General features: G+C 36.9%; 1 protein-coding gene across 1 annotated transcript; it reads left to right on the top strand.

Moving 5' to 3' along the window:
• Positions 1–154: 154 nt before the first annotated feature.
• LOC134652026 (N-acetylneuraminate 9-O-acetyltransferase) lies at positions 155–17,977 on the top strand. Its single transcript, XM_063507179.1, has 12 exons — positions 155–504; positions 733–829; positions 1,312–1,415; positions 2,762–2,915; positions 4,194–4,455; positions 5,976–6,211; positions 7,908–8,183; positions 9,078–9,220; positions 10,044–10,210; positions 13,021–13,262; positions 16,189–16,304; positions 17,436–17,977. Exons 1-12 carry the CDS (start codon positions 372–374, stop codon positions 17,885–17,887), a joined length of 2,382 nt encoding a protein of 793 aa, XP_063363249.1. The 5' UTR covers positions 155–371; the 3' UTR covers positions 17,888–17,977.
• Positions 17,978–27,589: the final 9,612 nt, after the last annotated feature.

The following is a 27,589-nucleotide window of genomic DNA, read 5'->3' as shown; positions in this document are numbered from 1 at the left end:
CAAAATCAGCCTTTTCTAAAAGTTAGTTCGGTTTTGGGCCGGTTGGATAGTGTGAAACTCATTTTTCGATTTTACCTTTTTGCACTGCACCAGCACCGCATCCTTTTAAACGTCAAAATCGTCAAACATTGACATTGATATTTGTTTTAGGTTTTTGAGTATTTTCCATCTTCTTTTTGAATATATTAATTTATCATAATATAACAATAAAATGTATAATTTTTTTCACTGAAATTAATAGCGACTTGTGTGATAATAGTCGTGTGAAGCTTTGATCCATCTACAGACATTATAGTGTACGCGCAATAAATCTATGCTCGTCGGCTCCCAACAAGTTTCGAGTGAATTATTAGAAAATAAAAGAAACCGTGATGGTTTCTCATTCAAAGAAGTCTTCTGCCGAATGGTTCATTGATCAACTGAACGTGAGCAACGCGAAGCTGTTGGCGTTTGTGTTAGTTTTAGGGTTTATCGGCTACCACGGCATTCTGCATTTACGATATGGTAAGGATCTCATATTTTACATTTAAAGCTAAAAACTTATAATAACAATGTGATTTGACCCCTAGCTCTTCTACAACTATATATAGAGTAAAGAGAAACAAAATACGATTCTAAATTTAAAATTTTAAGGTCGTTTTTTGTCCGGCAAATTTTAACTCTTGGTCCTTGGGAGTTGAGTTAAATAAAAATGTACTCAGTGAACTGATGACATTTTTTTTTCTACTACAGGGCCAGACTCATGCACCTGGTTGTTATCCTCGGGCCGGTATAAAGGAGACCACGAATGGCAGCCTTACGGTTGCATGCTACATCGATACTCAAAAATGTAAATAATAAAGTTACAAATATTTATTGTATGGAAGTAACACTCAAGATTTAGTTTAAAAAAATTGTATTCTAAATTCTTATCTTACAATCTTATCCAAACAAACATTATGAGTACAACATTTAACATGTACATAATTATTATCTTTTATTGAAATAATTTTTACAGTACATATGGGGCTACTTTTCCGCACTAGTGCGTAAAATAGCACTTTTCGTGCGTATGTCGAAACTTTAAAGTGCCATATGTACTGTAAAACGTTGTTCGATACTCGCGAATAGGTAATTCGCAACTCATGACGATTTAAAACACTCCCTTCGGTCGTGTTTTAATTTATCGCCACTCGTTTCAAATTTCCTCTTGTTCGCACTTGTATCGAAAATAACTAATTTGTACTGTGTTAAAAAACCAAACCCAAATGTATAGACATGCAAGTGACACAAAGAGAAGTGTAAAAATAATAAAAAAAAACTTGTTTCCAGCGATGCAAGAAGGTGTCTCCGGTACCTAGCTTTCTGGGGGAAATACAACAGCTTTGCATTCATCGGAGACTCCCGGATAGCACAGCTCTATGAACACTTCATAGGTAATCTAATTTTAATATATCTCATACATACTGACCACATTTCTACATTCCTAATGCTCTAATTGTAATTTTTTCCAGTGTTATAATCCTCAAACGTACTAGAAATGATTGACATAAAAAGACCATGTGAAAATTTAACTGTTCTTCATACTTACTAAATGTACGAGAAACATTTTCTATCATTTGTGGCTTTCTAGTACCCTAATTTGATTGGAATCAAAAAACAAGCTTTGTCAGAATGTTGTATATTTTTTCCAAAATCTGTAAATGTCAATTGTCATTAATTAAAAAGTTAAAGAAGGCATCTTATACTTGTATACCCTCAGTGCCCCAGTATTTTGCCTGAGTAAACTTTTCATGGTCACACATTGTGACTGTTTCATGTTTACAGTTAAATATTAGTCAATGATTATCACTGATAATTTATCAGTAATAACTAATAATGAATCATGACTATGAGCTAGATAGATAGTTCCTTATCAAGTTATCACCTTATCAAACATTTGTGCTACTATTCAAATAGGTAAAATCTTCAATGAAATAGGTAAAATTTGAATTGACTTTGTGTATTTTGCATGCCCCACCATGCAAAATACACAAAGTCAATTCAACTAAAAGCGATTGAATTAGCAAAGATGTAAAGATTTGTGAGACTAAATTGTTTTTTTATATAATTTTTAATATATACTTGGTCAAGCAAATCTTGTTAGTAGAAAAAGGCGGCAAATTTGAAATATCGCGGGTTAGCAACACTACGTTTGAATTGTTCGAAAATGGCCTGTTATTTATATATTATCTGTGGAACTGTTTTGTTTAAAAGTCGTAACACACTATCGCATCGCACCGCGACCTTGGTGCGTCGCACCCATAATTGAGAGCGAGAAAGAGATATCTACTTAATTAATAAGTTTAACATACCATACTTTAATTTGCTTTACATTGCTACTGACATATCGAGCTTGACAGACTATAGGTAGGCCATAGACATTTCATAGATAACGTCACATTTATTTTGTATTCTTGGTTTGTATGTGACGTTATCTATGAAAAGGGACCTTATTGTCGATGGCGCTTATGCCAGTAGGTTAGTCCATGCCATTATTAACGATGCTCCGATATAAATACAATGCCGCGCGCCGCTGTGTGGCGAAAGCGCCATCGACAATAAGGTCCCTTTTCATAGGTAATGCCCCAAATACTCTTACCGGGAATCGATCCCAGGACCGCGGCTTCACAAGCAGGGTCACCCACTAGGTTAGACCAGTCGTCTATGTCTGACGATGATAATTAAATGTTTTTTTGCAAATCAGTCTTAAAAATACCCACAGTTTTTGTTTTTTTTACAGGTGTATTAAAAACCCGGCTGGACCCAGACCCCTCATACGCACTAGAGCACCATACCCCGAACAACACATACACCGATGAGAAGCTACGTCTGTCTGTACGTCTGGTGTGGAGCCACGACGTATCAAGGACTATGGTTGAGCAGTTTAGGGCTTGGTGAGTTCAAGATTACCGCATAGTGAACAAATTCATTGTTTTATTACCTGATTTTAGTTTTTAATTACTATTTATTTATTGTTTTTACACCAGCCAAAAATAGGTAAAAAATAAACTATTTTCACATTTCTAATCACATTTGGAGCTTACTACCTATTTTTATTCCGTTTTTTTCCTTTTGAGGTACGGAACCCTACCTCAAAAGGAAAAAACGGAATCCTTATAGGATCACTCGTGCGTCTGTCTGTCTCTCCGACCATTCCCCCCTTTTATCTCCGATACTACTGGGTCTAAAATAGTTCTTTACCTATAGATGACAGGAAAACCTATTACAAATGTGCAGTCAAGCGTGAGTCGGACTTAATTACTTATTTTGTGATCCGACCCCTACGGGTTTTTAGGGTTCCGTACCCAAAGGGTAAAAACGGGACCCTATTACTAAGACTCCGCTGTCCGTCCGTCCGTCCGTCCGTCTGTCACCAGGCTGTATCTCACGAACCGTGATAGCTAGACAGTTGAAATTTTCACGGATGATGTATTTCTGTTGCCGCTATAACAACAAATACTAAAAACAGAATAAAATAAAGATTTAAGTGGGGCTCCCATACAACAAACGTGATTTTTGACCGAAGTTAAGCAACGTCGGGCGGGGTCAGTACTTGGATGGGTGACCGTTTTTTTTGCTTGTTTTTTTTGCTTGTTTTGCTCTATTTTTCGTTGATGGTGCGGAACCCTCCGTGCGCGATTCCGACTCGCACTTGGCCGGTTTTTTAATAGACATTTCACTCACGTTTCACATAAAAAATACATTGTTAAAAATTGTGTAATGTACGGAACCCTTGGAACGCGAGTCCGACTCGCACTTGGCCGGTTTTTTTAGTTTCAGTTTCATTTATTTTGTTAAACATAGGTAACATGAAAGATGGTAGATACATTAATTTATACATTTGATCTCTATGTTTTACCCACTATGCAGTTGGTTTATAATAAATAAGACAGGTAAATTTAGGAAAAATGTGAGATTTGCAAAAAGTTTCCTGAAATTTGATAATAATCTGATAATGTTGTATAGGTACAATAATAAATATAACTCTCTGGTCGTAAGGTTCACAACACGGGTATTCATATGTGGCTGATGGAAAACCACATTTTTAAATCATAAAGATATAACAAGATGGTAGTTTCCACGTGCATATATGTGACACGAAATCCTAATAAGACGTCTTTATTCAATTTGAACCTTATGCAACTCACATTAAAGTCCAATTCACCTTCCAGGGAGCGCGAAGACGAGCCCCCCTCAGTAATAGTGGCCGGCACCGGCCTCCAACTCCTCATGACTCGAAACGCCACAACTCTCGTCATAGAGGAATACAAAAGGAACCTTACGCTGTTGGTACAAGCTATAGATTCGCTTGCACACAAGAATACTAAAGTCCTTTGGAAGTTGATTGAATCAGTGGATAGTTCGAAGTTGAAGAATGAGTTTAAGAAGATTAGTAATAGTGATATTGATGAATATAACAGAGCCGCTATTGAGGTAAGGGTACACCGATTTAGTTTTTTTTCCAAATTCCAAATTCCAAATTCCAAATTATTTATTTGTTAAACATAGGTATGTAGGTCTTATATATAAAATATAGTAACACTTTTCTACTCCCGTACTTTTATTTGTCATTTAAAGGGTCGTGCACACACCTTTAAAACCCTACCTTATAGTTGTCAAAACAAGTCTTTAGTCTATTCCCCAAAAAATAATTTGTGCACACACGCAGTATCTTTTTGGCGATTTTACGATACTTCGTGTAATGACCACTTAAAAAATATTGAATGAAATACAGTGTTGCCAACCTTATTTTAAATGTCATCTCTGACAAATAAGTGAACCATAGACATGTTTTTTTTAAATTTCATTCATTCATTCATTCTTTTCCCGCCCGTACCCTCCATTTTTGCTACTTCATTGAATTAAAAATATTTGTTAAATTTACAATTTTATTTCAAAGTAAGTGCTTGGTCGTAGAAAAAGTATTGTATGCAACGTTGTTTAACTGAGTCATAAAATACTCGTGGCGTTTTTATTAACAATTTTCGGCTTCGCCTCAAATTGTTACTCACGCCACTCGCCTTTTTTAACCTCTCTTAAACAACGGTTGCATAAAATACTATAATTTGTCTTTGTCTGGAAGTTTGAAACATTATAGGTATAGTATTTCCCGGTAGGCTCCCTTGTAAACGAACCGCCTCGATGTATCAATATCATATTTGATCGTCTGTGAATACTTGTCAAAAACACTATGTATAAGTCGTTTTACGGTTCACTAAAGGCGCTAGGGCTGCACTTTGGCGGCAAAACATTGCAGTAATACTCCCTATTTGTAATTCTTAAACGAACGTGTCGATCTTAATACAATTTGACACATCGTAGAATCATAATATCAGTCTAATATCATTCGACAAATGAGCCCTCGGCCCTTTTGAAACAATAAAACGTTGTTCCTTTTTTTCAGCTTATTAATTTTCGACTCTATAAACGGTGCCTTCGACTATTAATTTTTAAGATGCTGAATAGGCTACATGACTAATTTTTTTTTATGGTATCAATCGTACGGGTTAGTTTTTAGGATCAAATGTCTATATGGCACCCATTGCATTAAAGTAACACAAAAGTCAGAAATTGTAGTCAAAGTCCGACAGTCGCACTTCACTCGCGAAACGCTCTATACAAAACGGCCAGAGGCCGTGACGTCATCGCCCATCTTGTAGTATGGACAAAACAAGAAAATTGCGTTTTTGTCGGTGAAATATTGCGTTTATGTATATAGTTGCTATACAATATTTTTTTGGTGAAATGTAAGGAATCGAATGGTACCCTTACTTTTATCGTTTTTGGAAGTTAAAAAAAACTTAAATTTCGAAACTTTCAGGTCCTGTAATTTTGTAATTTTCCAATATTTTATTTTAATATCCACATTATTGTGATAAATTGCTCGTTTGCTATCTATTTTACTAGATTTTGTTATAAAATTCAACATGTGTCAACATCCCTATTGATTCCAGATCCTCACGCACAGCGCAGCCCGCATCTGGAGCGCCCCGCGGCTCGTGGCGCGGGGCGCGCGCGAGGCGGGCGGGGACGGCCGGGCACTAAGTCCCCGCGCCTTACGTCACGACGCGCAGATATTATTGAACATGTTCTGCAACGACCACATGAACTTCAACGACGGCTCGTGTTGCGCCATGCCCGAGCCGCATACTCAGCTTCAGTTGCTGACGTTTGCTATGTTTCTTGTATGGTAAGTACGGAAACGCTTTATAATAGGGTATTTGACCACTAATCAAATCGGTGTCTTTTTTCGAACTGTCGAAACGATTTTGCTTCTATGGAATTTATATGAGACGCTAGCATGTGACTTCATATTATGTCAAATGACCTACTCTTTATAGATTTATACGAGTTTTAAAATATAAATTGTGTCTAAAAATAACTGCTGTCGACATTTCTCTATTAATCTTCTGGTGTAAAATAATTTAAATACAGTGAAATACCATTAAAAAAAAATAAAAAAAAATTAAATATCTTTTAAGAATTTTTAAATTTTTATTAATTTTCCACTACAAAAACGTGTCATGTTGCATGCTATATAAAAATTCGCTTAAATTTACTTTAGTATTAAGTTTTAGTTAAGTACATTGCTATTTACCCTAACAGGGTTCATGTGAACACTAGCTGTAAAATGAATTATGAATTACCCTATTCCCGCCACTTTCAACTTTTACCCTTTTGGTCAATTCGTATCGTAATTTTTTCGGGTACCTCGTGAACACCTTCTGCACCTTGTACATATAAATGTAGAAATCATTCTCACGCTACAAAATAAAATATTGGAGACGAGTTAAGACCTTAAACCAAAGCAAATAATAATATTAATACTAGAAATAAACATAAGCTCGCAATGCCCTTCACTCGGCTCCATAAAATAAAAAAATCATTCATGGGTAATTGTGTAAGATTTTATAATAAACTTCCAAACCATATTACTGAATTATCTATTAATAAATTTAAGAATTATGTAAAGCGTAAACTTATTTCTAAAGCTTATTATACCACACAAGACTACATGAATGATAAAACAACGTGGGATTAATTGTTATTCGAAATGATTATTTATTTATTAGGTGATGAGGAAATTGATATTCCGATGTATGTACTTCTTTTGCTTTTTATTTATTTATTTGACATTTAGATTTTATTCTAGAAACATTCTAGACTAGTATTTTTTATACAATTTTTTTCATGTTTGCGACGATCCTTTTGTGAACTTCTTAAATTTGTGTTAAATTTGATTTGTATAATAATCCAATATTATTATGGAATAATAACATCAATAAATTGCTCTGATAATTAGCTTAAGATAATATTTATGTTAACGATTCAGTTGCTAGGCCTACATGAATAAAGTAGGTATATTTTGAGTTTGAGTTTGAGTTTGCAATATATAGAAACCAGGGATGTTGCGGATGCAGATTTTTTTACATCCGCGGATGCGAATGCGGATGCGGATATTTAATTCCTCACATCCGCGGATGCGGCTGCGGTTGCGGATGTCAAGATTAGGTACTTAGAAAACGTCAAATATTACATTTTTAGTATTTTTTTATTAAAAAAAACGAAACGTTTAGTATTTGAGCAAGAATATAGGTTCGTTATATTTAATAAACAATAACTTCGCCGACTTTTCTGGATCTAGACGATTTCGTTATAGGTAATGACGAAATTACCTAGCACTTACGCCGCCGCTAAGACGTTCCTGTACCGACTTGTTCGACATCCGCATCCGCATAAGCTCCGCATCGATTTTATGCGGATGCGGATGCAGATGCGGATGTTGAAAATAATGCGGATGTTCCGCGGTTGCGGATGCGGATGTTCGCAACATCCCTGATAGAAACTCACCCATATTGCAGGGTAACGGTAACTTTTTGTTCCAGTGGCGTCCTAGCCGGCATAAAAGCAACATGGCGCTGGTCCCAAACCATCCAGCAACGCCTCGGGGGCTATTTCCTCGTCTCCCCCCCTCCAACTACCCCCTCCCCCTTAGCCGCCCTCGCAAAACTGGGCATGATAATGGCATACTTCTATCTCTGCGATAGAACTAATTTCTTTATGAAAGAGAATAAATACTATTCGGAATGGAGCTTCTGGTTGCCGGTGGGATATGTGTTCGCGCTCGGATTGTTTTTTACCGATGACTCGATATCTACCAGGTAAGATCTTATTATCAACGAATACTACCTTGATTATAGGTATCAGTACAGTACCAGACGCATAATTCACCACTTCATTGTTGCGCTTAATTCACCACTATATTACTAACTTCTATTTTTATCTGAGAAAGTTTTTCTACATTTCTATTCTCAACCCACCGGCGGAGCGGCAGCTGTCTTTCACGAGGCTACATTGTATAATTACCACCTTTTGCCCGCGACTTCGCCTGCGTGGAATTAGTCAGCCAGTTAGAGAATGCCTGCGCCTGGATAAAATATAATATCAATAATTTTGAGCGTAATGATTATTGCTTACACCAATTAACAGACAATTCATGAACTTTCTCATTTCCACCCCCCTTTTCACCCTCTTTGGGGATGACTTCCGACATACAACTATCCTATGTCCTTCCCCGGGACTCAAACTATATGCCAAATTTAAACTAAATCCGTTCAGCGGTATAAACGTGAAAAGGTAATAGACAGACAGATACACTTTAGCATTTATAATATTAGTATGAATGTATGTTTAAAAACATAAGCGTAAAGTAGCAAACTTATATTTATTCAAGAAAGTTCCTTCACATGTTTGGGTAGCTATCCCCAACCCATCGGTAGCTGACTTTCACAAGGTTTCAGAATGTCGGGTAATCGGGTTGGCAACTGTCATAGGTTTGCATAGATGGCGCCATCATAGCTTGCCCCTTTTTCTATGAGATTTGGCTTAAAGGGCTGGCATCCAAGGCTTAAAACAAAACAAAAAATTTGACACAATTCTAGGGATTGACACTTGACAGGGCAAAGCTATGATGGCGCCATCTGCTAAATACTTCAGCCAACCCCATTCCGAAAAAAACCATAATTCCATCATATTAGAGTCCATTTTCTTTTCAGAGTCCTACATAGGGAACAAACCAACGAATGGAAAGGCTGGATGCAACTAGTCATCCTAGTATACCAAGTGACAGGAGCCAGCAAAGTGCTCCCCATTTACATGCTGGTGCGGGCACTAGTTTCTGCATACCTGTTCCTTACAGGTGAGTTTATGTTAGACAACTTTTGATATAGTTTTTCATTCTTTCACAAAACAATCCTACGTAGGTCAAAACCTATAATCAAATGATCATGTAAACCTGTAAAGTTATGTACGTATTGTATTAAGTATGAATGGCCTTGAGATACAGTCATGTGGAAATTTTTGGAACCTAATACCTCCGGATCCTTATGTGATTAATAAATGACCCCAAAGCTGTTGTTGTTTGTATACAGAGATCAATTCTTTATTATTGCAATACAATACAATACCTCTTTATTGCACACCTCACATAGTTTACAATACAGGTACAGAAACATAAACAAAGATAATTTGATAGAGGTAATAACAGGGTTTTAACGCTTAAGAGCGTACTCTTCCAGACAACCTTTATTATATTTATTTTGTTCTACATTTAGTACAGTCACCTGCAATAATATAATTTTTAGCTTGTAAGGTTATTATTATTGTATGTATGTTAGTTTGTAAGATATGTATCTATAGGCCTTAGTTGCCTGACAATAAATGATATATTATTATTATTATTGGTTTTTCATATTTTCTCGGCTTTCACCGGATTACTGCTATGCACGGGCCTATATTATTAATAATAATATGTCACTCTTCGAAGGCCGAAAAAATATGTGATACGCTCTTATGACACTACAAATAAGAACGTGTCAGATATTTTTGCGGCCTTCGTTGTGTAACATATTATTGCAGGTGACTGTACGTCATGATACATGATATCAGTTTTCATCAAATTCATAATTTCATTTATTTTTTATCTTCCTATTTAAAATAAAAACAGACTGTTGCGTTTACAGGCTACGGACATTTCACATACACCTGGAAGACAGGCGACACGAGCCTAGTGCGATATTTCCGCGTCATCTTCAGGCTAAACTTCCTGACAGTAGTCCTTTGCCTGACGATGAACAGGCCATATCAGTTCTACAGCTTCATACCGCTCGTCTCGTTTTGGTATACTTTGGTAAGTAACTAGTATATGAGTAATCTGCAGGCTAAACTTCCTGACAGTGGTCCTTTGCCTGACAATGAACAGACCGTATCAGTTCTACAGCTTCATACCGCTCGTGTCGTTTTGGTATACTTTGGTAAGCGACTAGTATATAAGTCATCTGCAGGCTAAACTTCCTGACAATAGTCCTTTGCCTGACGATGAACATACCATAATATCAGTTCTACAGCTTCATACCGCTCGTCTCGTTTTGGTATACTTTGGTAAGTAACTAGTATATAATATAAGTCATCCTCAGGTTAAACTTCCTGACAGTAGTCCTTTGCCTGACAATGAACAGGCCATATCAGTTTTAGTTTCATACCGCTCGTTTCGTTTTGGTATACTTTGGTAAGTAACTAGTATATAAGTCATCTGCAGGCTAAACTTCCTGACAGTGGTCCTTTGTCTGACAATGAACAGACCATATCAGTTCTATAGCTTCATACCGCTTGTGTCGTTTTGGTTTTCTTTGGTAAGTAACTAGTATATGTCATCTTCAGGCTAAACTTCCTGACAGTAGTCCTTTGCCTGACGATGAACAGGCCATATCAGTTCTACAGCTTCATACCGCTCGTCTCATTTTGGTATACTTTGGTAAGTAACTAGTATATAAGTCATCTGCAGGCTAAACTTCCTGACAGTAGTCCTTTGCCTGACAATGAACAGGCCATATCAGTTCTACAGCTTCATACCGCTCGTGTCGTTTTGGTTTTCTTTGGTAAGTAACTAGTATATGTCATCTTCAGGCTAAACTTCCTGACAGTAGTCCTTTGCCTGACAATGAACAGGCCATATCAGTTCTATAGCTTCATACCGCTCGTCTAGTTTTGGTATACTTTGGTAAGTAACTAGTATATAATATAAGTCATCCTCAGGTTAAACTTCCTGACAGTAGTCCTTTGCCTGACAATGAACAGACCATATCAGTTCTATAGCTTCATACCGCTTGTGTCGTTTTGATATACTTTGGTAAGTAACTAGTATATGAGTAATCTGTAGGTTAAACTTCCTGACAGTAGTCCTTTGCCTGACGATGAACAGGCCATATCAGTTCTACATCTTCATACCGCTCGTCTCGTTTTGGTATACTTTGCTATGTAACTCGTATATAACTCATCTTCAGGCTAAACTTCCTGACAGTGGTCCTTTGTCTGACAATGAACAGACCATATCAGTTCTATAGCTTCATACCGCTTGTGTCGTTTTGGTATACTTTGGTAAGCGACTAGTATATAAGTCATCTGCAGGCTAAACTTCCTGACAGTAGTCCTTTACCTGACAATGAACAGACCATATCAGTTCTACAGCTTCATACTGCTCGTCTAGTTTTGGTATACTTTGGTAAGTAACTAGTATATAATATAAGTCATCCTCAGGTTAAACTTCCTGACAGTAGTCCTTTGCCTGACAATGAACAGGCCATATCAGTTTTACAGTTTCATACCGCTCGTTTCGTTTTGGTATACTTTGGTAAGCGACTAGTATATAAGTCATCTGCAGGCTAAACTTCCTGACAATAGTCCTTTGCCTGACAATGAACAGACCATATCAGTTCTACAGCTTCATACCGCTCGTCTCGTTTTGGTATACTTTGGTAAGTAACTCGTGTATAACTCATCTTCAGGCTAAACTTCCTGACAGTAGTCCTTTGCCTGACAATGAACAGACCATATCAGTTCTACAGCTTCATACCGCTCGTCTCGTTTTGGTATACTTTGGTAAGTAACTCGTGTATAACTCATCTTCAGGCTAAACTTCCTGACAGTAGTCCTTTGCCTGACAATTAACAGACCATATCAGGGAGTATTACACAAAACTATGCGTAGGGGGCGCCACTAGCAGGGTTCGCGACAGGCCCTCTGTAAAAAACTAGTCGCAAAACTGTTTAAGGCACAGTATATATAAGTTACTTTATGGCCTACGATAAAGAACATTGCAGTATACCATTAAGGGTGAATTTTCGGAATGACTCGACATTTGAAAGTGATTCGGAATAACCCCATATATTACGGTATTTACTGTCAATAATTATGATATAATAAACTAAAATTATAGTTTGTTTTTATTAAAGGTAAACATTATAACAGCCTATCAGATTGAAAGCATTTAAAAAATACAACACCTACACCTACGACTGTCGCCTCGCTAAATATAATATGAACAGCCTGCGCGATCGGCGACGATTTTTGGACTTCTGTTTTCTGCACAAGGTCGTAAATGGACAAATCAATTGCAGCAACTTACTCGAGAGAATCTGTATAACCGCACCTCATAATGATCCTCGGCGTCCAATAACAAAACCTTTCTCGGTGCCAGTAACTAGGACCAACCTCGGGCTGCAGTCTCCCATGGTACGAGTTTGCACTGCTTACAATGCCTTTATAAAGGAAAGGGATTACATCGACATTTTCATGACCAGTTACCCGCATTCAAAAATAAAATAATGGGCAAGAAATAATAAATAAAAACAATTTTTTTTTTGTTTTGTTACTTTTAAAATTTTAATAACAAATTCCCTATAGTTTTATAGTTATAATTAATTAGTATAATTTTAGATTTAGTTTTAATTGTATAGTTTTTAGGTTAAGTTTGATCTCACTGCGATGCGATAATTAGTCAATGTTAGGTACCCCATAATTGTCATACATATCAGTATTTATTACCTTTAAAATGTGTTTAGCGTAAGTTATAATATGTATGATGTGGATGTACTTTAATAAATAAACAAAAAAAAAAAAAAAAAATAAAGATAGTGTTTTAATATCACAATGTTTTTCCAGATGTTCGTGATCTTCGCCTTACCCCCCGACATAGCACCCTCCTCCACCCACACGGTGGAAACCAAGCCCTACCAGTACCTCTACATCGCGCTCAAGGTCATCGGCCTCCTGAGCATAGTGACGGTTCTATACATGAGCGAGTTCTTCTTCCAAAAGATATTCGTCACTCGGCCGTGGAAGGCGCTGTTCGTTAACTCTGATGATGATATACACCAGTGGTGGTTGCGGTGGAAGCAGGACAGGTTAGTGTATCTGTCTCACTCTTCCCAAGGTCATAAGCCATTGCATAGTGACGGTTCTATACATGAGCGAGTTCTTTTAAAAATATATTCGTCACTCGGCCGTGGAAGACGCTGTTCGTTAACTCTGATGATGATATACACCAGTGGTGGTTGCGGTGGAAGCAGGACAGGTTAGTATATCTGTCTCACTCTTCCCAAGGTCATAAGCCATAGCATAGTGACGGTTCTAAACATGAGCGAGTTCTTTTAAAAATATATTCGTCACACGGCCGTGGAAGACGCTGTTCGTTAATTCTGATGATGATATACACCAGTGGTGGTTGCGGTGGAAGCAGGACAGGTTAGTATTTCTGTCTCACTCTTCCCAAGGTCATAAGCCATAGCATAGTGACGGTTCTATACATGAGCGAGTTCTTTAAAAATATATTCGTCACTCGGCCGTGGAAGGCGCTGTTCGTTAACTCTGATGATGATATACACCAGTGGTGGTTGCGGTGGAAGCAGGACAGGTTAGTATATCTGTCTCACTCTTCCCAAGGTCATAAGCCATAGCATAGTGACGGTTCTAAACATGAGCGAGTTCTTTTATAAAGATATTCGTCACACGGCCGTGGTAGGCGCTGTTCGTTAATTCTGATGATGATATACACCAGTGGTGGTTGCGGTGGAAGCAGGACAGGTTAGTGTATCTGTCTCACTCTTCCCAAGGTCATAAGCCATAGCATAGTGACGGTTCTAAACATGAGCGAGTTCTTTTAAAAATATATTCGTCACACGGCCGTGGAAGACGCTGTTCGTTAATTCTGATGATGATATACACCAGTGGTGGTTGCGGTGGAAGCAGGACAGGTTAGTATTTCTGTCTCACTCTTCCCAAGGTCATAAGCCATAGCATAGTGACGGTTCTATACATGAGCGAGTTCTTTAAAAATATATTCGTCACTCGGCCGTGGAAGGCGCTGTTCGTTAACTCTGATGATGATATACACCAGTGGTGGTTGCGGTGGAAGCAGGACAGGTTAGTATATCTGTCTCACTCTTCCCAAGGTCATAAGCCATAGCATAGTGACGGTTCTAAACATGAGCGAGTTCTTTTAAAAAGATATTCGTCACACGGCCGTGGAAGACGCTGTTCGTTAATTCTGATGATGATATACACCAGTGGTGGTTGCGGTGGAAGCAGGACAGGTTAGTATTTCTGTCTCACTCTTCCCAAGGTCATAAGCCATAGCATAGTGACGGTTCTAAACATGAGCGAGTTCTTTTATAAAGATATTCGTCACACGGCCGTGGTAGGCGCTGTTCGTTAATTCTGATGATGATATACACCAGTGGTGGTTGCGGTGGAAGCAGGACAGGTTAGTGTATCTGTCTCACTCTTCCCAAGGTCATAAGCCATAGCATAGTGACGGTTCTATACATGAGCGAGTTCTTTAAAAATATATTCGTCACTCGGCCGTGGAAGGCGCTGTTCGTTAACTCTGATGATGATATACACCAGTGGTGGTTGCGGTGGAAGCAGGACAGGTTAGTATTTCTGTCTCATTCGTTACTAGGTCATCGGCCTACTGAGCATAGTGACAGTTCTAAACATGAGCGAGTTCTTTTAAAAAGATATTCGTCACTCGGCCGTGGAAGGCGCTGTTCGTTAATTCTGATGATGATATACACCAGTGGTGGTTGCGGTGGAAGCAGGACAGGTTAGTATATCTGTCTCACTCGTTACTAGGTCATCGGCCTACTGAGCATAGTGACGGTTCTATACATGAGCGAGTTCTTCCAAAAGATATTCGTCATCGGCCGTGGAAGGCGCTGTTCGTTAACTCTGATGATGATATACACCAGTGGTGGTTGCGGTGGAAGCAGGACAGGTTAGTATATCTGTCTCACTCGTTACTAGGTCATCGGCCTACTGAGCATAGTGACGGTTCTATACATGAGCGAGTTCTTCCAAAAGATATTCGTCATCGGCCGTGGAAGGCGCTGTTCGTTAACTCTGATGATGATATACACCAGTGGTGGTTGCGGTGGAAGCAGGACAGGTTAGTATGTCTGTCTCACTCTTCCCAAGGTCATAAGCCATTGCATAGTGACGGTTCTATACATGAGCGAGTTCTTTTATAAAGATATTCGTCACTCGGCCGTGGAAGGCGCTCTTCGTTAACTCTGATGATGATATACACCAGTGGTGGTTGCGGTGGAAGCAGGATAGGTTAGTATTTCTGCCTCACTCGTTGCAAGCTCAACGGTTATAGACGATCGCCATGATCGGTTTGCACGTATAAGGGTTAATCAACTTTTTCTTGTCACACGTTGCTATTACGTTGCTATTACGGTCTCCTGAGTCACTCTTAAAATTCTAGGTTTTTCGTCTTTAATTTAAATGAACCAAACTTGCATTTTATGGTAGTTATAAGACCTTTCCATAATGGGACATCCACTGAGCATGTTAGTAGAACATGGTACAGCAGTTCTTCTAACTATGCGACTATTGTCTCCTCGCTGATGGGACAGAATAACAACAAGAAATAGTTGATTGACCCATAAGCATCACTCACACAAACAAGCACTAGAGCAAAATTTTGTCCATTTTCGAATGGGTGTATCTTAATAAAATTATTTATTTTCTAGTATTAGTAGTACTAGTAAAAGTCTAGTACTAGTAAAATCATACATATTACCCAAATATCAGAGATTCAGCTGCAGAAATCCTATATAATAAATGAAAATGTGTCAAGAAATCTGTATGAAATTCGAACAAGCAAATCCACCTTAACCCTTTATAAGGCATAAGGCTGTCAGGAATTATGCTAAATTGAACCCTATCACTTTGAAATAAAGTTCAAAATCAGTTGGGAAATATATTCCCCCTGTCTTATAAAGGTTTAATATGATTTACGCAACTTATATGGATTTCTTTCCGTAGATATTCGATGACGTACGGAATAATCTTTGCCGTGGCGTATCTGGTGGCGCAGCGATATAACTTACTCGATGACAATAATCACAGCAACTTGTTTACACCCGGCGTGTCACTCACAGGTAATGTGTAGTCACAGACAATCCAACCTCTAGACATAGCATAGTCGCGCTACCCCCTCTGCCACATATACGGTAGCGTTACTCCATCTTCGAGTCAATCCCGTGCCGTGATTGGTCCGTGTCTTTGAACGGACCAATCACGGCACGGGATTCGCTCACCTCGTCCCCCCGCACCCCCGTATTTTTGGCAGCATCGGTTTCATGAAAGAATTGGCCTAAGCTCAGTCTAGAGGTTGGATTGTCAGTGTGTGTAGTATAATAACTGTCATTACAGTACAGTCAGCAGCAGAAGTTGCTAAGCGGCCGAGATGTTCAAAACTACCTTGACGCGCTCTTATTCTCTTAACAATAGAGTCGCGTCAAGATCATTTTGAACACCTCGCCCGCTTAGCAACTATTGCTGCTGGTGCTGCCAGTACAGTTAGCTATCTAGTACCTAAGTATTTGTATCTTCCAAAATGAAATTAAATGGTAGCTTTCAGTTAGTTAACACATTAAGTGCCAGCGACTCGCTAGGGGAGTTCACTGTTCGTAGGCGCTTTTCGCTACATACCGTTTTTCCCGTGTTATCGGCTACGCTCGTAGCGCGTAGCTCGCGCTGGCACTGAATGTGTTAACTGAAAAATAAATGTTTGTACTACAGATAAATGGGATATATTGACGCCATAATAAAATCTAGTCAACATGCGTATTGCGTATTGTTTGTGGGCGAGTCAACTTTTTCTTATCCGTCGTTGCCATGGTTACGTTCTCCTGGGTCACTCTTTAAAACACCAAACACGCTATTTAGGGCTCCGTACTCAAAGGGTAAATACGGGACCCTATTACTAAGATTCCAATGTCCGTCCGTCCGTCTGTCCTATCACCAGGCTGTATTTCATGAACCGTGATAGACAGACTAGACAGTTGAAATTTTCACAGATGATGTATTTTCCGTTGCCGCTATAACAACAAATACTAAAAAATACTAATTAAAAAAGGGTCATCTACCAAGCGTGTCAGATGTAGGAGGTGTACAATTCCTTCTAACAAACTGTGCAACTATTGTCTCCTGGCTGACGAGACAGAATAACAACAAGAAATAGTTGATTCACCCTTGTATGAAAATTGAACGGTGTTCTATTTCCACAGCCACACTCCTCGCCTTCATCGGCATCGGCAGCTACGTCACCTACACATTCTTCTGCACCAACATATTCGACTGCAACGAAATCCACTCATACGTCGCCTTCCTACCTATCGTGAGTTACATCATACTTAGAAATGTCTCCGGCGCGTTGCGAACTAGGCATTCCAGTCTATTTGCCTGGTTTGGAACTATTACTTTAGAATTATTCGCTAGCCAGTCACATATCTGGCTAGCGGCTGACACACATGGGGTCTTAGTATTAGTCCCAAGCGCGCCTATATTAAATTTGATTATAACGTCATATATTTTTATATGTGCGGCGCATGAGATACATCGGTTGACAGGGATCATTTTGCCGTACGCGGTCCCTGATGATTGGAAGCTTGTTTTAAGGAATTTCGCTATTTTTCTAGCGATTCTAGTCCCTATAGGCATACATGATGGTATGTTTTAAATTTAGTATAGGTAATTTGTATAAATGTTTAAAAAGAGATACTGTGGGTGGATCAACTGTTTCTTGTTGTTATCCTGTCCCGTCAGCCAGGGGACAATAGGAGCACAGTTTGTTAGTGTCTTTAATACTTCCAAATAACACGCTTGGTAGATGGCTCTTTACGATAAAGGCTTTAACTACTGTAAAACACCGTGTTTGTTGAATTTAAATGCCTTGAAATCACGTCAGAGTGACCCCGGAGACGGTAACCATGGCAACGAGTTACAAGAAAAAGTTGATTCACCATTCTGTTTCAAAGGTTTTGAATATCAGTCAAAGTTTTGCAACATGCTTTTTTAGCATTCGATTAATATAAGCACTTAACTCGTTAACTGTTGAAGATCTCAATTTATTTTTTATTTTGACATTTACGCTTTAGCTACTAATGTACGAGTATATACAATACAAAACATATAACAGAATCAATACAATTAAAGATACCTACATAACAAATCAATATGCCATATTATTCTACAATTTAGTTATAAAAACGAGCGTTAGAGATTTAATATAATAGTTAATATTATTTTACTTTTAGTTTATCCAGTGCACAAATTGTAACAATTTCGATTAGAGACAAAAAGTAGTTGATAATAACATGATCGTGGCTTACAATATTATGTTTGATATACATTTGTAAGAAAAGACGTGTCTAAGTTATTTTCCTTTTCTATTAACTATACTTCGTTTTTTGTAGCATAAGGTAAACAATCTTGACGTGTCTTTTAATTGAAAAACACATTTTAAAAATAAGTTACGGTAAATATGTAACAATTATGAATCTAATACGATCTTTTATAGTCTTCTGCTTTCATAAGTAATAGTTATAGACATGTCAAAATCGCTTACCTTCTTTCAAGTTCTTTCTAATGCTAAAAAAAACGAACTATAGTAAAATGTTTTCAGCAAAATTTTAATATACAGAAGTTGATATCCATAACATAAATTAGGTAATAAAAGTGGATAACTTGTATAGAAATGTGTGCACTAAATATCCTATAACTTATACGTTCGTTTTAGTCGTCGAAGGAATCATAATGTTACTATAAACTAAATTTGTATTACATACCCTTCAGTGATAATTTAAGGTTTCCAAATAGTACAAAATTCACTTGATTGACCAATGCTACACTTGTGTTAATTTTATGTGAAATTTTGCGAAGCGCATATATTACTCTTTGTATTTAGAATTGTAAATATAGCACTTTAAGGATGTAGAAATGTATATCCTTGAATTTATAACTGAACTAATTACATATAAAAGGTTAAAGGCACATTTTATTTAGGTACTTAAGAATGTTTTTTTCATTGATAATTATCTTTTTTAATGAAAACGGTGTTATTTGTCAATGGTATAATAGTACATTTTTAATGGAATCTTGCCATAATTAAATATTCCGTTAAATGTGTCATGTCAATATTATGAATATGATTGTATAATTCTAGATAACAATATTTGAATTTGGTGTTTAGAACCAAAAAGCTGACTTATTAAAAATAATAATTAATATTCAAATGAGAATGATGAGAAATTCGTGAAAATGTACAATGTTGTGTTTTTAATATGTAAATATGAAAAATATAAATGTAATAAAGTATTTTGAACAAATAATTTAATTTTGTCAGCCAAGTACAAGATTTTAAATTGTTTTCATAATTTGTAATGGTAACATTTTACTCCTACACTAATATAATTTTGTTTAAAAAATTGTGATATAAATACCAAGTATTTTGTATATGCTGTATAATAAAAACGCTTAATTATTCAAACACCTCGTCCTGTTGTGTTAGTTTTAAGTTTTGATGCTTTTTTAGCTTGTAATATTTATTACAATATATTTTTGGTAAAAAGTATGCACCATATACAACTTTAGCTATGAAAAAAAAAATCTTTTTTACGCCTGCTATAAAGAAATGAACACGTTAATGATTTTTATCCCTTTGCACACTATTGTCATGTATACGTGACAGTATACAATCTTAAATTATGATATTTTTTTTTAGGTGACAGGGGTGGGTAGGTGGGTATAACATTTTGGAAAAGCTGTTTTGTAATCTGCACAATTAAAACATTTGTTTTAGTCCACCAAATATGTAATACATAACAGGGATGTTGCGGATGCCGATTTTTTGGTATCAGCGTAATTCGTCCCATTTGTTTTTCGTTCATTTCTTATGTCCGTCTCATTCTGTGTTCGTCACTCATTCTTTATTCGTCTCGATCGCTATATGTCCCTATCGTCTTAAGTACAATTATGTAACCTGTCTCTTTCTTAACAAGTCTTTTTCGTTTTTCGTCACGGTCTTCCTAGGACTCATTCTTTCTTATTCCCTTTCGATTTTTGTCTCATTCACTTATTCGTCTCATTTTTTTTCATGCATTCGTTATTAGTCACATTCGTGATTAGTCTCATTCATTTTCAGTCTAATTCTAAGTTCGTTACATTCGTTTTGCGTCTCGGTCACTATTTGTAACTATCTTTTTCCGTCAATCTTATTTTTTTTTAAATTATATCTTATTGACCGAGTGATCGTCATAATTTCATGTAATTTCGTAGTAGTCTGACATTTAAAATAACACTTTGAATTCTGACAGTTCATTTGCTTGGAAATGCTAAGGAGGTATGACTCTATTTATACAATCTGCGTACTTAATATTACTTTAGTACGGGACGATTAGCGAACGTGCCCAAAAAAGAACGGAACGAGTTACCATTAAAGACAAAAAAAGAGTGAGACGAATAACGAAAGTGACTAAAGATAAAGTGCGAATGATATCAAAAAAGAGAGACACAAACAAAGACATAGTCCTAGGAAGACCGTGACGAAAAACGAAAAAGACTTGTTAAGAAAGAGACAGGTTACATAATTGTACTTAAGACGATAGGGACATATAGCGATCGAGACGAATAAAGAATGAGTGACGAACACAGAATGAGACGGACATAAGAAATGAACGAAAAACGAATGGGACGAATTACGCTGATACCGATTTTTTGACATCCGCGGATGCGGATGCGGATTTTTAAAGGCTCACATCCGCGGATGCGGATGTCAAGATAGGTACAAAAAAAACGTCAAATATTACATTTTAGTAATTTTTATTTAAAAAAACCGACCAAGTGCGAGTCGGATTCGCGTTCCAAGGGTTCCGTACATTAAGTCCCACTAACGCTTGACTGCTAATTTCTAATAGGTTTTTTTGGCTAATTACTAAATTACCTAGCAGTCTAGCACTTACGCCGATGCTAAGACGTTCCTGTACCGAACTGTTCCACATCCACATCCGCATCCGCATTAAATCCGCATCGGTTTTATGCGGATGCGGATGTTGAAAATAATGCGGAAGTTCCGCGGTTGCGGATGCGGATGCGGATATTCGCAACATCCCTGTCTAAACAACTTTAGTATAATTATGTAATACATAACGGTTTCACTCACTTTTTTTAGTCGCTATTGGCGACATATTTCGGGCCCGTCGGGGGTCCTTCCTCAGGCTCGAGTGCTCGCGGCGGCTGCACTTCGTGCACGGAGCGAAACATGTCGCCAATAGCGACTAAAAATTCAAGTGAGTGAAACCGTTGTCGTCTAAACAGTTTAAAATATGTCTCACGAAAGTTTAATCTAGATTATACTAAAGTGTATCTTGAATTAGCATTTACTTATTGCGGACAACTGAACTGCACACCGACTGCACGCCAACTGCAACGTCGCCGTGCAGTTCCCATACAAGTTGCAGTTGGGTTGCAGTCCGTCTGTACCGGCCCTAAGCGGTAGACCTATAGCAGTTATCAATTGCTTTCCAGCAGAAAATGCAGAAATGTAGCCATAATATTTAAGTACTTAACTTAAGTATAACCTTTGTGAGAAAATTTGCACTGTGATTTAAGTCTTGTAAGATGTCGGTTACTTAATGTAAATAAGTACAAATAAAATATTGAAACTATACTTTTGTTTCATTTTTGTATACGGTACCGGTAGCGGTAGGGCTGATTTAGACGGCGCGCGAACTCGCATGCGATTTCATTTACATTGCGGACTGTGGGTTACGTCCAATTCAACCGACCGATCAAAACCCGCAATGTAATGAAACTCGCATGCTAGTTCTCGCATCGTCTAAATGAGCCCGTATCCTTCAAACGGCATGGCTTGTCGTGTGCGGCGCGCTATTGTGAACTTTTTCGGAATGCACGAAGGTTGATATTGCGATGTAGCCACGCGCATCAGGGTCTCCCCACACCTACCTATGCGGAACGGCCAACGCCTTTTTTCGCTCTTATTGCGTAGACATACAGCTGTTATTGCGTAGCTTTTTTATATCGGCGATTCCTCGAAAGGTGCGGGGAGACCCTCAGTTGATTTCTGGCGATCAAAGGGTTTTCTCTTTTCAATTCGAAATTACGATTGTCTTACAGGGTGCCTAGCCAAGATGCCGATCGTTTGCGCTCCAACAACGAAACGCTATCGGTTTCTATCGCACATTGTAAGACTGAGTGATAGAGCGACAGAAAGCGCTTCATTGTCGTAACGCTAACGATTGGCATCTTGGCTAGGCCTCCGGATGTGCAAGTTGGGGAAAGTTCCCCAAAAGTTTTTCAGATTTTAGAAAAAAAAAAACATATTTGTGAAAACTTTTTGGAGACTCCACAACTAAGGTAGAGGACGTAATGGGTAACATTAAAAAATAAATATAACAAGCAAAATGTATTTACCTTTATTCTTACATTGTTCGTGAATAAGATGTTAATAATATAATAATGAATAATATACACTTTAATAAACGGGTGGGGATAGTGTAAAACATTATTTACATGAGTCCTTACATTACGTCCAAGTCATCACAATCATAATTTCATTCATGGTTTAAAACAATAGGTGGGGACACTTGGGGCTAAAATAGATATGGAACTATTCAATTTCAGCTTTCTTGTTTTATTTTTGGGTTTAAAGTCACCAAACTTTTGTTTGTCTATGATCTGCCAGTATTAAAAGTGACATTTATTTAACCAGAAACGTCACTTCTGACAAACTGACAGATCAGTATCATATCGGAAATAGATTGAATAACTAAAACTCGAATTAGCCTATTTATAGAATAAGAATGAGATTTATTCAGGACGCTTATATTATATAACAACGTTTTACAAAAACATGTCACAAAAACGATTACGATTTGTATTATTTAACTCATTCAGCGCTAATTACGATACGTTACATACCTACCGGAAAATCGCCTACAAATGTAGTTCAGCGGTGAACATGTTAACTATAAGTAGGTACGTTAATAATGTACTTACGTATATTTTATTTAGAGATGTTATTTATTTTATAGATATTTTTATTGAATTTAGTCGGGTTCATAGTTGCCCACCACACACTCGTGGCGAAATACCTACACGTATAGTCACAGAATAAATAATAGTACTAGGTACAGAAGACTCACTCTCTAACAAAACGCGTCTGTTACGATCAGCCCAGATATGGCCGCTAGGTGGTGACAGCGCCACGCGCGGCTTATGGCTTTCCCCAAAATTGGGGTGGAACGGATGTAGGTACTTTTAGCTACCTGGAGCAAAGCAACGAAATCGCGGAGTGAGCCACGCCTGGTATAGTGTTAACTAAAATAACATTAACCATCATTTAGATATCAAAATATACATTCGGATTGACATATTCGTATCTACGCTTTAGATTTATCAATTAAATATGTAACTTTAATTAACTTTAGCTATGAGAAGGTACAATCTCCAATAGCTCCATATCTATAATAGCCATCGTTGAAGTAAAAGTAAAGCCAAGTAAGTATGCCATGAGCTTTTGTTAAGAGATGTGACCATATGGGTGATATGGGCAATAGCCAATCTTAGGAATATAATTATGTATTATTTAGCTGTCAAAAAACGAGTGCCGAGAATATTATGGCATAGGAAATGATCTAACAACATTCTAACAAACATATCTGTTAAAGTGTAACGTAATACCAAACTTTCTAGTATTTTTTCCGTAAACGCATATATACTACATATAGACGTCGTCAGTTGTCTTTTCTTCAAAATAAAACCAGGTTTTATGCCCATTATTATATTTATGCCCATCAAGATGAAAGGAAACGCCTCGCGCTTGTGTGGTCAAAAATAAAGACAAACAAATTTAATGACTATTTTCAAAGCCAATCATTGGGTAGTTTACATTATATTTATATACTCATTTATTGGTGTGTTATTTATATGGCACTAAACCCGGTTTTATGGAGTTAATATCGGTAAATTAGTAGGTACCTTTTCATGATGTCTAAAGGGAAAGGAAATATGAATGTGTATAATGGTATCTTGTATGATAAATAAACATTCGTGAAACAAAGAGATCAGTACTGCTATTTCAAAGCCATATCATCACACCTCTGCTGTCACTTACATTTTCAGCATAATGAACTCTACTTTCAACTTATTGGCGCAACTATTTTACCGGTTTCAATCAATTTTAAGGCCCACATTCATACATTAATGTCTCTGTCTGTGTTATATAGTTAAACATAGGTTAGAAAACTAAAGAGCTGGTTGCACCAATCACAATAGGAATTTGAACCACGCCTGGAACACATGTTGAATTTTATAACAAAATCTAGTAAAATAGATAGCAAATGAGCAATTTATCACTATATTGTAGATATTAAAAAAAATATGAAAATAATACAAAAATACAGCACCTGAAAGCTTCAAAATTAAAGTTTTTTTTTTAACTTTAAAAAACGAAACAATTAAGGATACCATTCGATTCCTCACATTTTATCCAAAAAAAGATTGTATATAGCAACTTTATACATGAACGCAATTTTCTTGTTTTGTTCATACTTCAAGATGCGCTCTCAGTGACCTTGACGTCACGTTCACATAGCGATTTGTTAGGGGCGGTTCGCGAGTGAAGTACGACTGTCGGACTTTGACTATCATATCTGACAATATTGCTTTAATGCAATGGGTCCCATATAGACATTTGATCCTAAAAACAAACATTGATTGATGCCATAAATGAAAATTTGACATCTAGCCTATTGGCGGACTGAGCAGTGAACTATGAAACTTCCCATACTAATTAATTTAGCGAACATTTTTAACAGTGACACACGGTTTGGTGCAACCCATCCTAAAGCGCGCGGTTGTTTCATTGCGATAAACGCAGCGTTAAACGCAATGCGTTTGCCGCTCACCCATTTTGTATCTAATGTCACTACATTGTTTTACGCGGTAACGCAGCGGGAATTTTTCCTACATCCCGTTGACGCATGCGTGTCATCGCATAAAACAATCGCGCGCTTAAGAAGAATTAAAAAAAAATTTAGGTCCGGGTCCCAGGGCCCGTTTCTCAAAAAATTGTAACTTGTATTACAAGTGGAAGTCCCTTTTCTAACAAAAGCTGTCAAAAAGTGACATCCGCTTGTATTACAAGTTACAAGCTTTTGAGAAACGGGCCCCTGATCTTTAATAATTTAGATGTACTTCGTCAGTTACAGTTTAATCATTTTTAATGTGGGTCTTAAAGTTGCTTAATCATAATGATTCAAGTTCTAAGGTTACAGTTCACACGATTTTCAACCTATTGGCTATAATAATAAAGGTGCACTTACATTGTACGTGACACTACATTGATGGTCCTATATCAAATCACCTCTTGATGAATATTTATGTATCGGGAAATATTGGCGATGATTTGATTTAATTTAACCGCTAGCTGGCGCGGGTGCACGGAGCGGGCGAACGCACGCGAGTGCCATTGTAGGTAAAATCCGTCGCACGCGTCCGCGCCATTTCGCGTCGCTAATACTATAGCTGGTCAACCAAATCTTGTCAGTAAAAAAAGGCGCTAAATTCAAATTTTCTATGGGACGATATCCCTTCGCGCCTACATTTTTCAAATTTGTCGCCTTTTTCTACTGTCAAGATCTGGTTGACCAAGTATAGTTTCGTTCACCAGCTCACTCGCTCCGTGCAACCGACCGCGCCAGCTAGCGGACGCCCTTTGGTACAGCTTAGGCTTGCATATTTGTTTGTTTTTTTTCTCAATGATATTAATAGTTATTACAATTAAGTACAGCGATATTTAATCCAAATCATCGCCAATTTTTGTTAAAACAAGGAAGGTACAAGTATGAATAAAATATCACGGACAAATCAAAACTTTAGGTTTTTCATGAAATATCTAAAATGACACAGTAATACACACATGACACTTAATATTATGAAACTTATATATCGTATAGTATATAATTAAGGCAATTTGAAATTATATTTACAATTTTAAAACTAAAGATGTAATAATTTAAATTATAATAACAAATTATTGATATGCAGTAAGTAGAAACGTTTTGAGCCTTATACTTGCAATCACAGAGTATTAAATATCCAATAATTATTCGATTTATACTCGACAACTTACATTTATAATTATTATGAAAAACTTTAACATATTGCTTATATTTTAATTGAGTGCATTTAGTGTAGGTAAGTATACATATTGTTAACGCAAAAAAACATACAATTAATGCAGTTAATAAAGATGTACCTTTCGTTTTAGGTTTAAACTTTTTTTTAAATATTATAGTTATTGTTATTTTATAGAATTTAATTACCCATAGTTTTTAAAGCACTGAGAATTGTTTTTAAAAGGTGTTAATACATATTTATTTATCCACCTATTTACGCTTCGATAAAGTATTTTACATAGTCTGAAACCAACACAACTGATTTCACTTGTATGTATTAAATTCAATTTATCTGAATGAATTGATGTAACAGTAGGCTGTACATAGCCATGTAGATAGATATAAGAATACATTATTTTTAATATTTCCCTGATGTAATGGATCTACAGTGTGTGGCCTATAACGCGGGAGAATAATTAAAACGTAGATTCTACTCCTCAAACTAGACAATGTTTGTTCAGCAACTTTTAAAAATAACTTGTGGTTTGTATTTTAAAACACTTTAAAATTTAATCGAACACGCAATGTATCACGAAATTGATTATGCCTGTACGGTGACAAGACTGACGGGCGATGTCAATTAGACGGAATTTAAAGTACATTGAAAATATTATTTAGTTTGTTTGAAAAAGGGACAATTTTAAGACTACATAATTTCAAAAAGTTGTCGAACAAAAGTTTTATTGTTTGAGTAGTAGAATCTACGTTTTAATTATTCTCCCGCGTTATAGGCCACACACTGTATAGAAAGAAAATATAGGCAAACTATTTTTGTGATTTAGTTAAATGGCAGTGAAGGCATCTCGTGCGAAAGAATATGTACACAAGGATGTCGTAGAAGGGAGATTTCTTTAGAGCTATTCACACAAACGAGAAAAACTAAGCCACACTTTTAAGAGTTAAGTATTAGAAAATCAGTCTCAATGAACAGGCCATTAATTTATGACTTTCATATTTGCAATAATTTAGCAGAAATGATTACTTACCGATAGGCCTTTAAAAATACCTACCTTTTTATCGTTATTTTTATTTGAATACAATTATAAAATGACCGCTAGCGTTCGGAACTCTTTTATTTGGTTTTCCATATTTATGATCATACCGTTTTCAGTAAATAGGCTACCAAGATTTCCAAAGAATTTAAGATTCTAGTGGCTGAATAGTAAAACTATTTGCTACTATAT

Source organism: Cydia amplana, chromosome 11, assembly GCF_948474715.1.
Source record: "Cydia amplana chromosome 11, ilCydAmpl1.1, whole genome shotgun sequence".
In the NCBI taxonomy this organism is placed as follows: Eukaryota; Metazoa; Arthropoda; class Insecta; order Lepidoptera; family Tortricidae; genus Cydia; species Cydia amplana.
The sequence above is the reverse complement of the archived record's forward strand: the minus strand, read 5'-3'. Positions and strand labels throughout refer to the sequence as shown.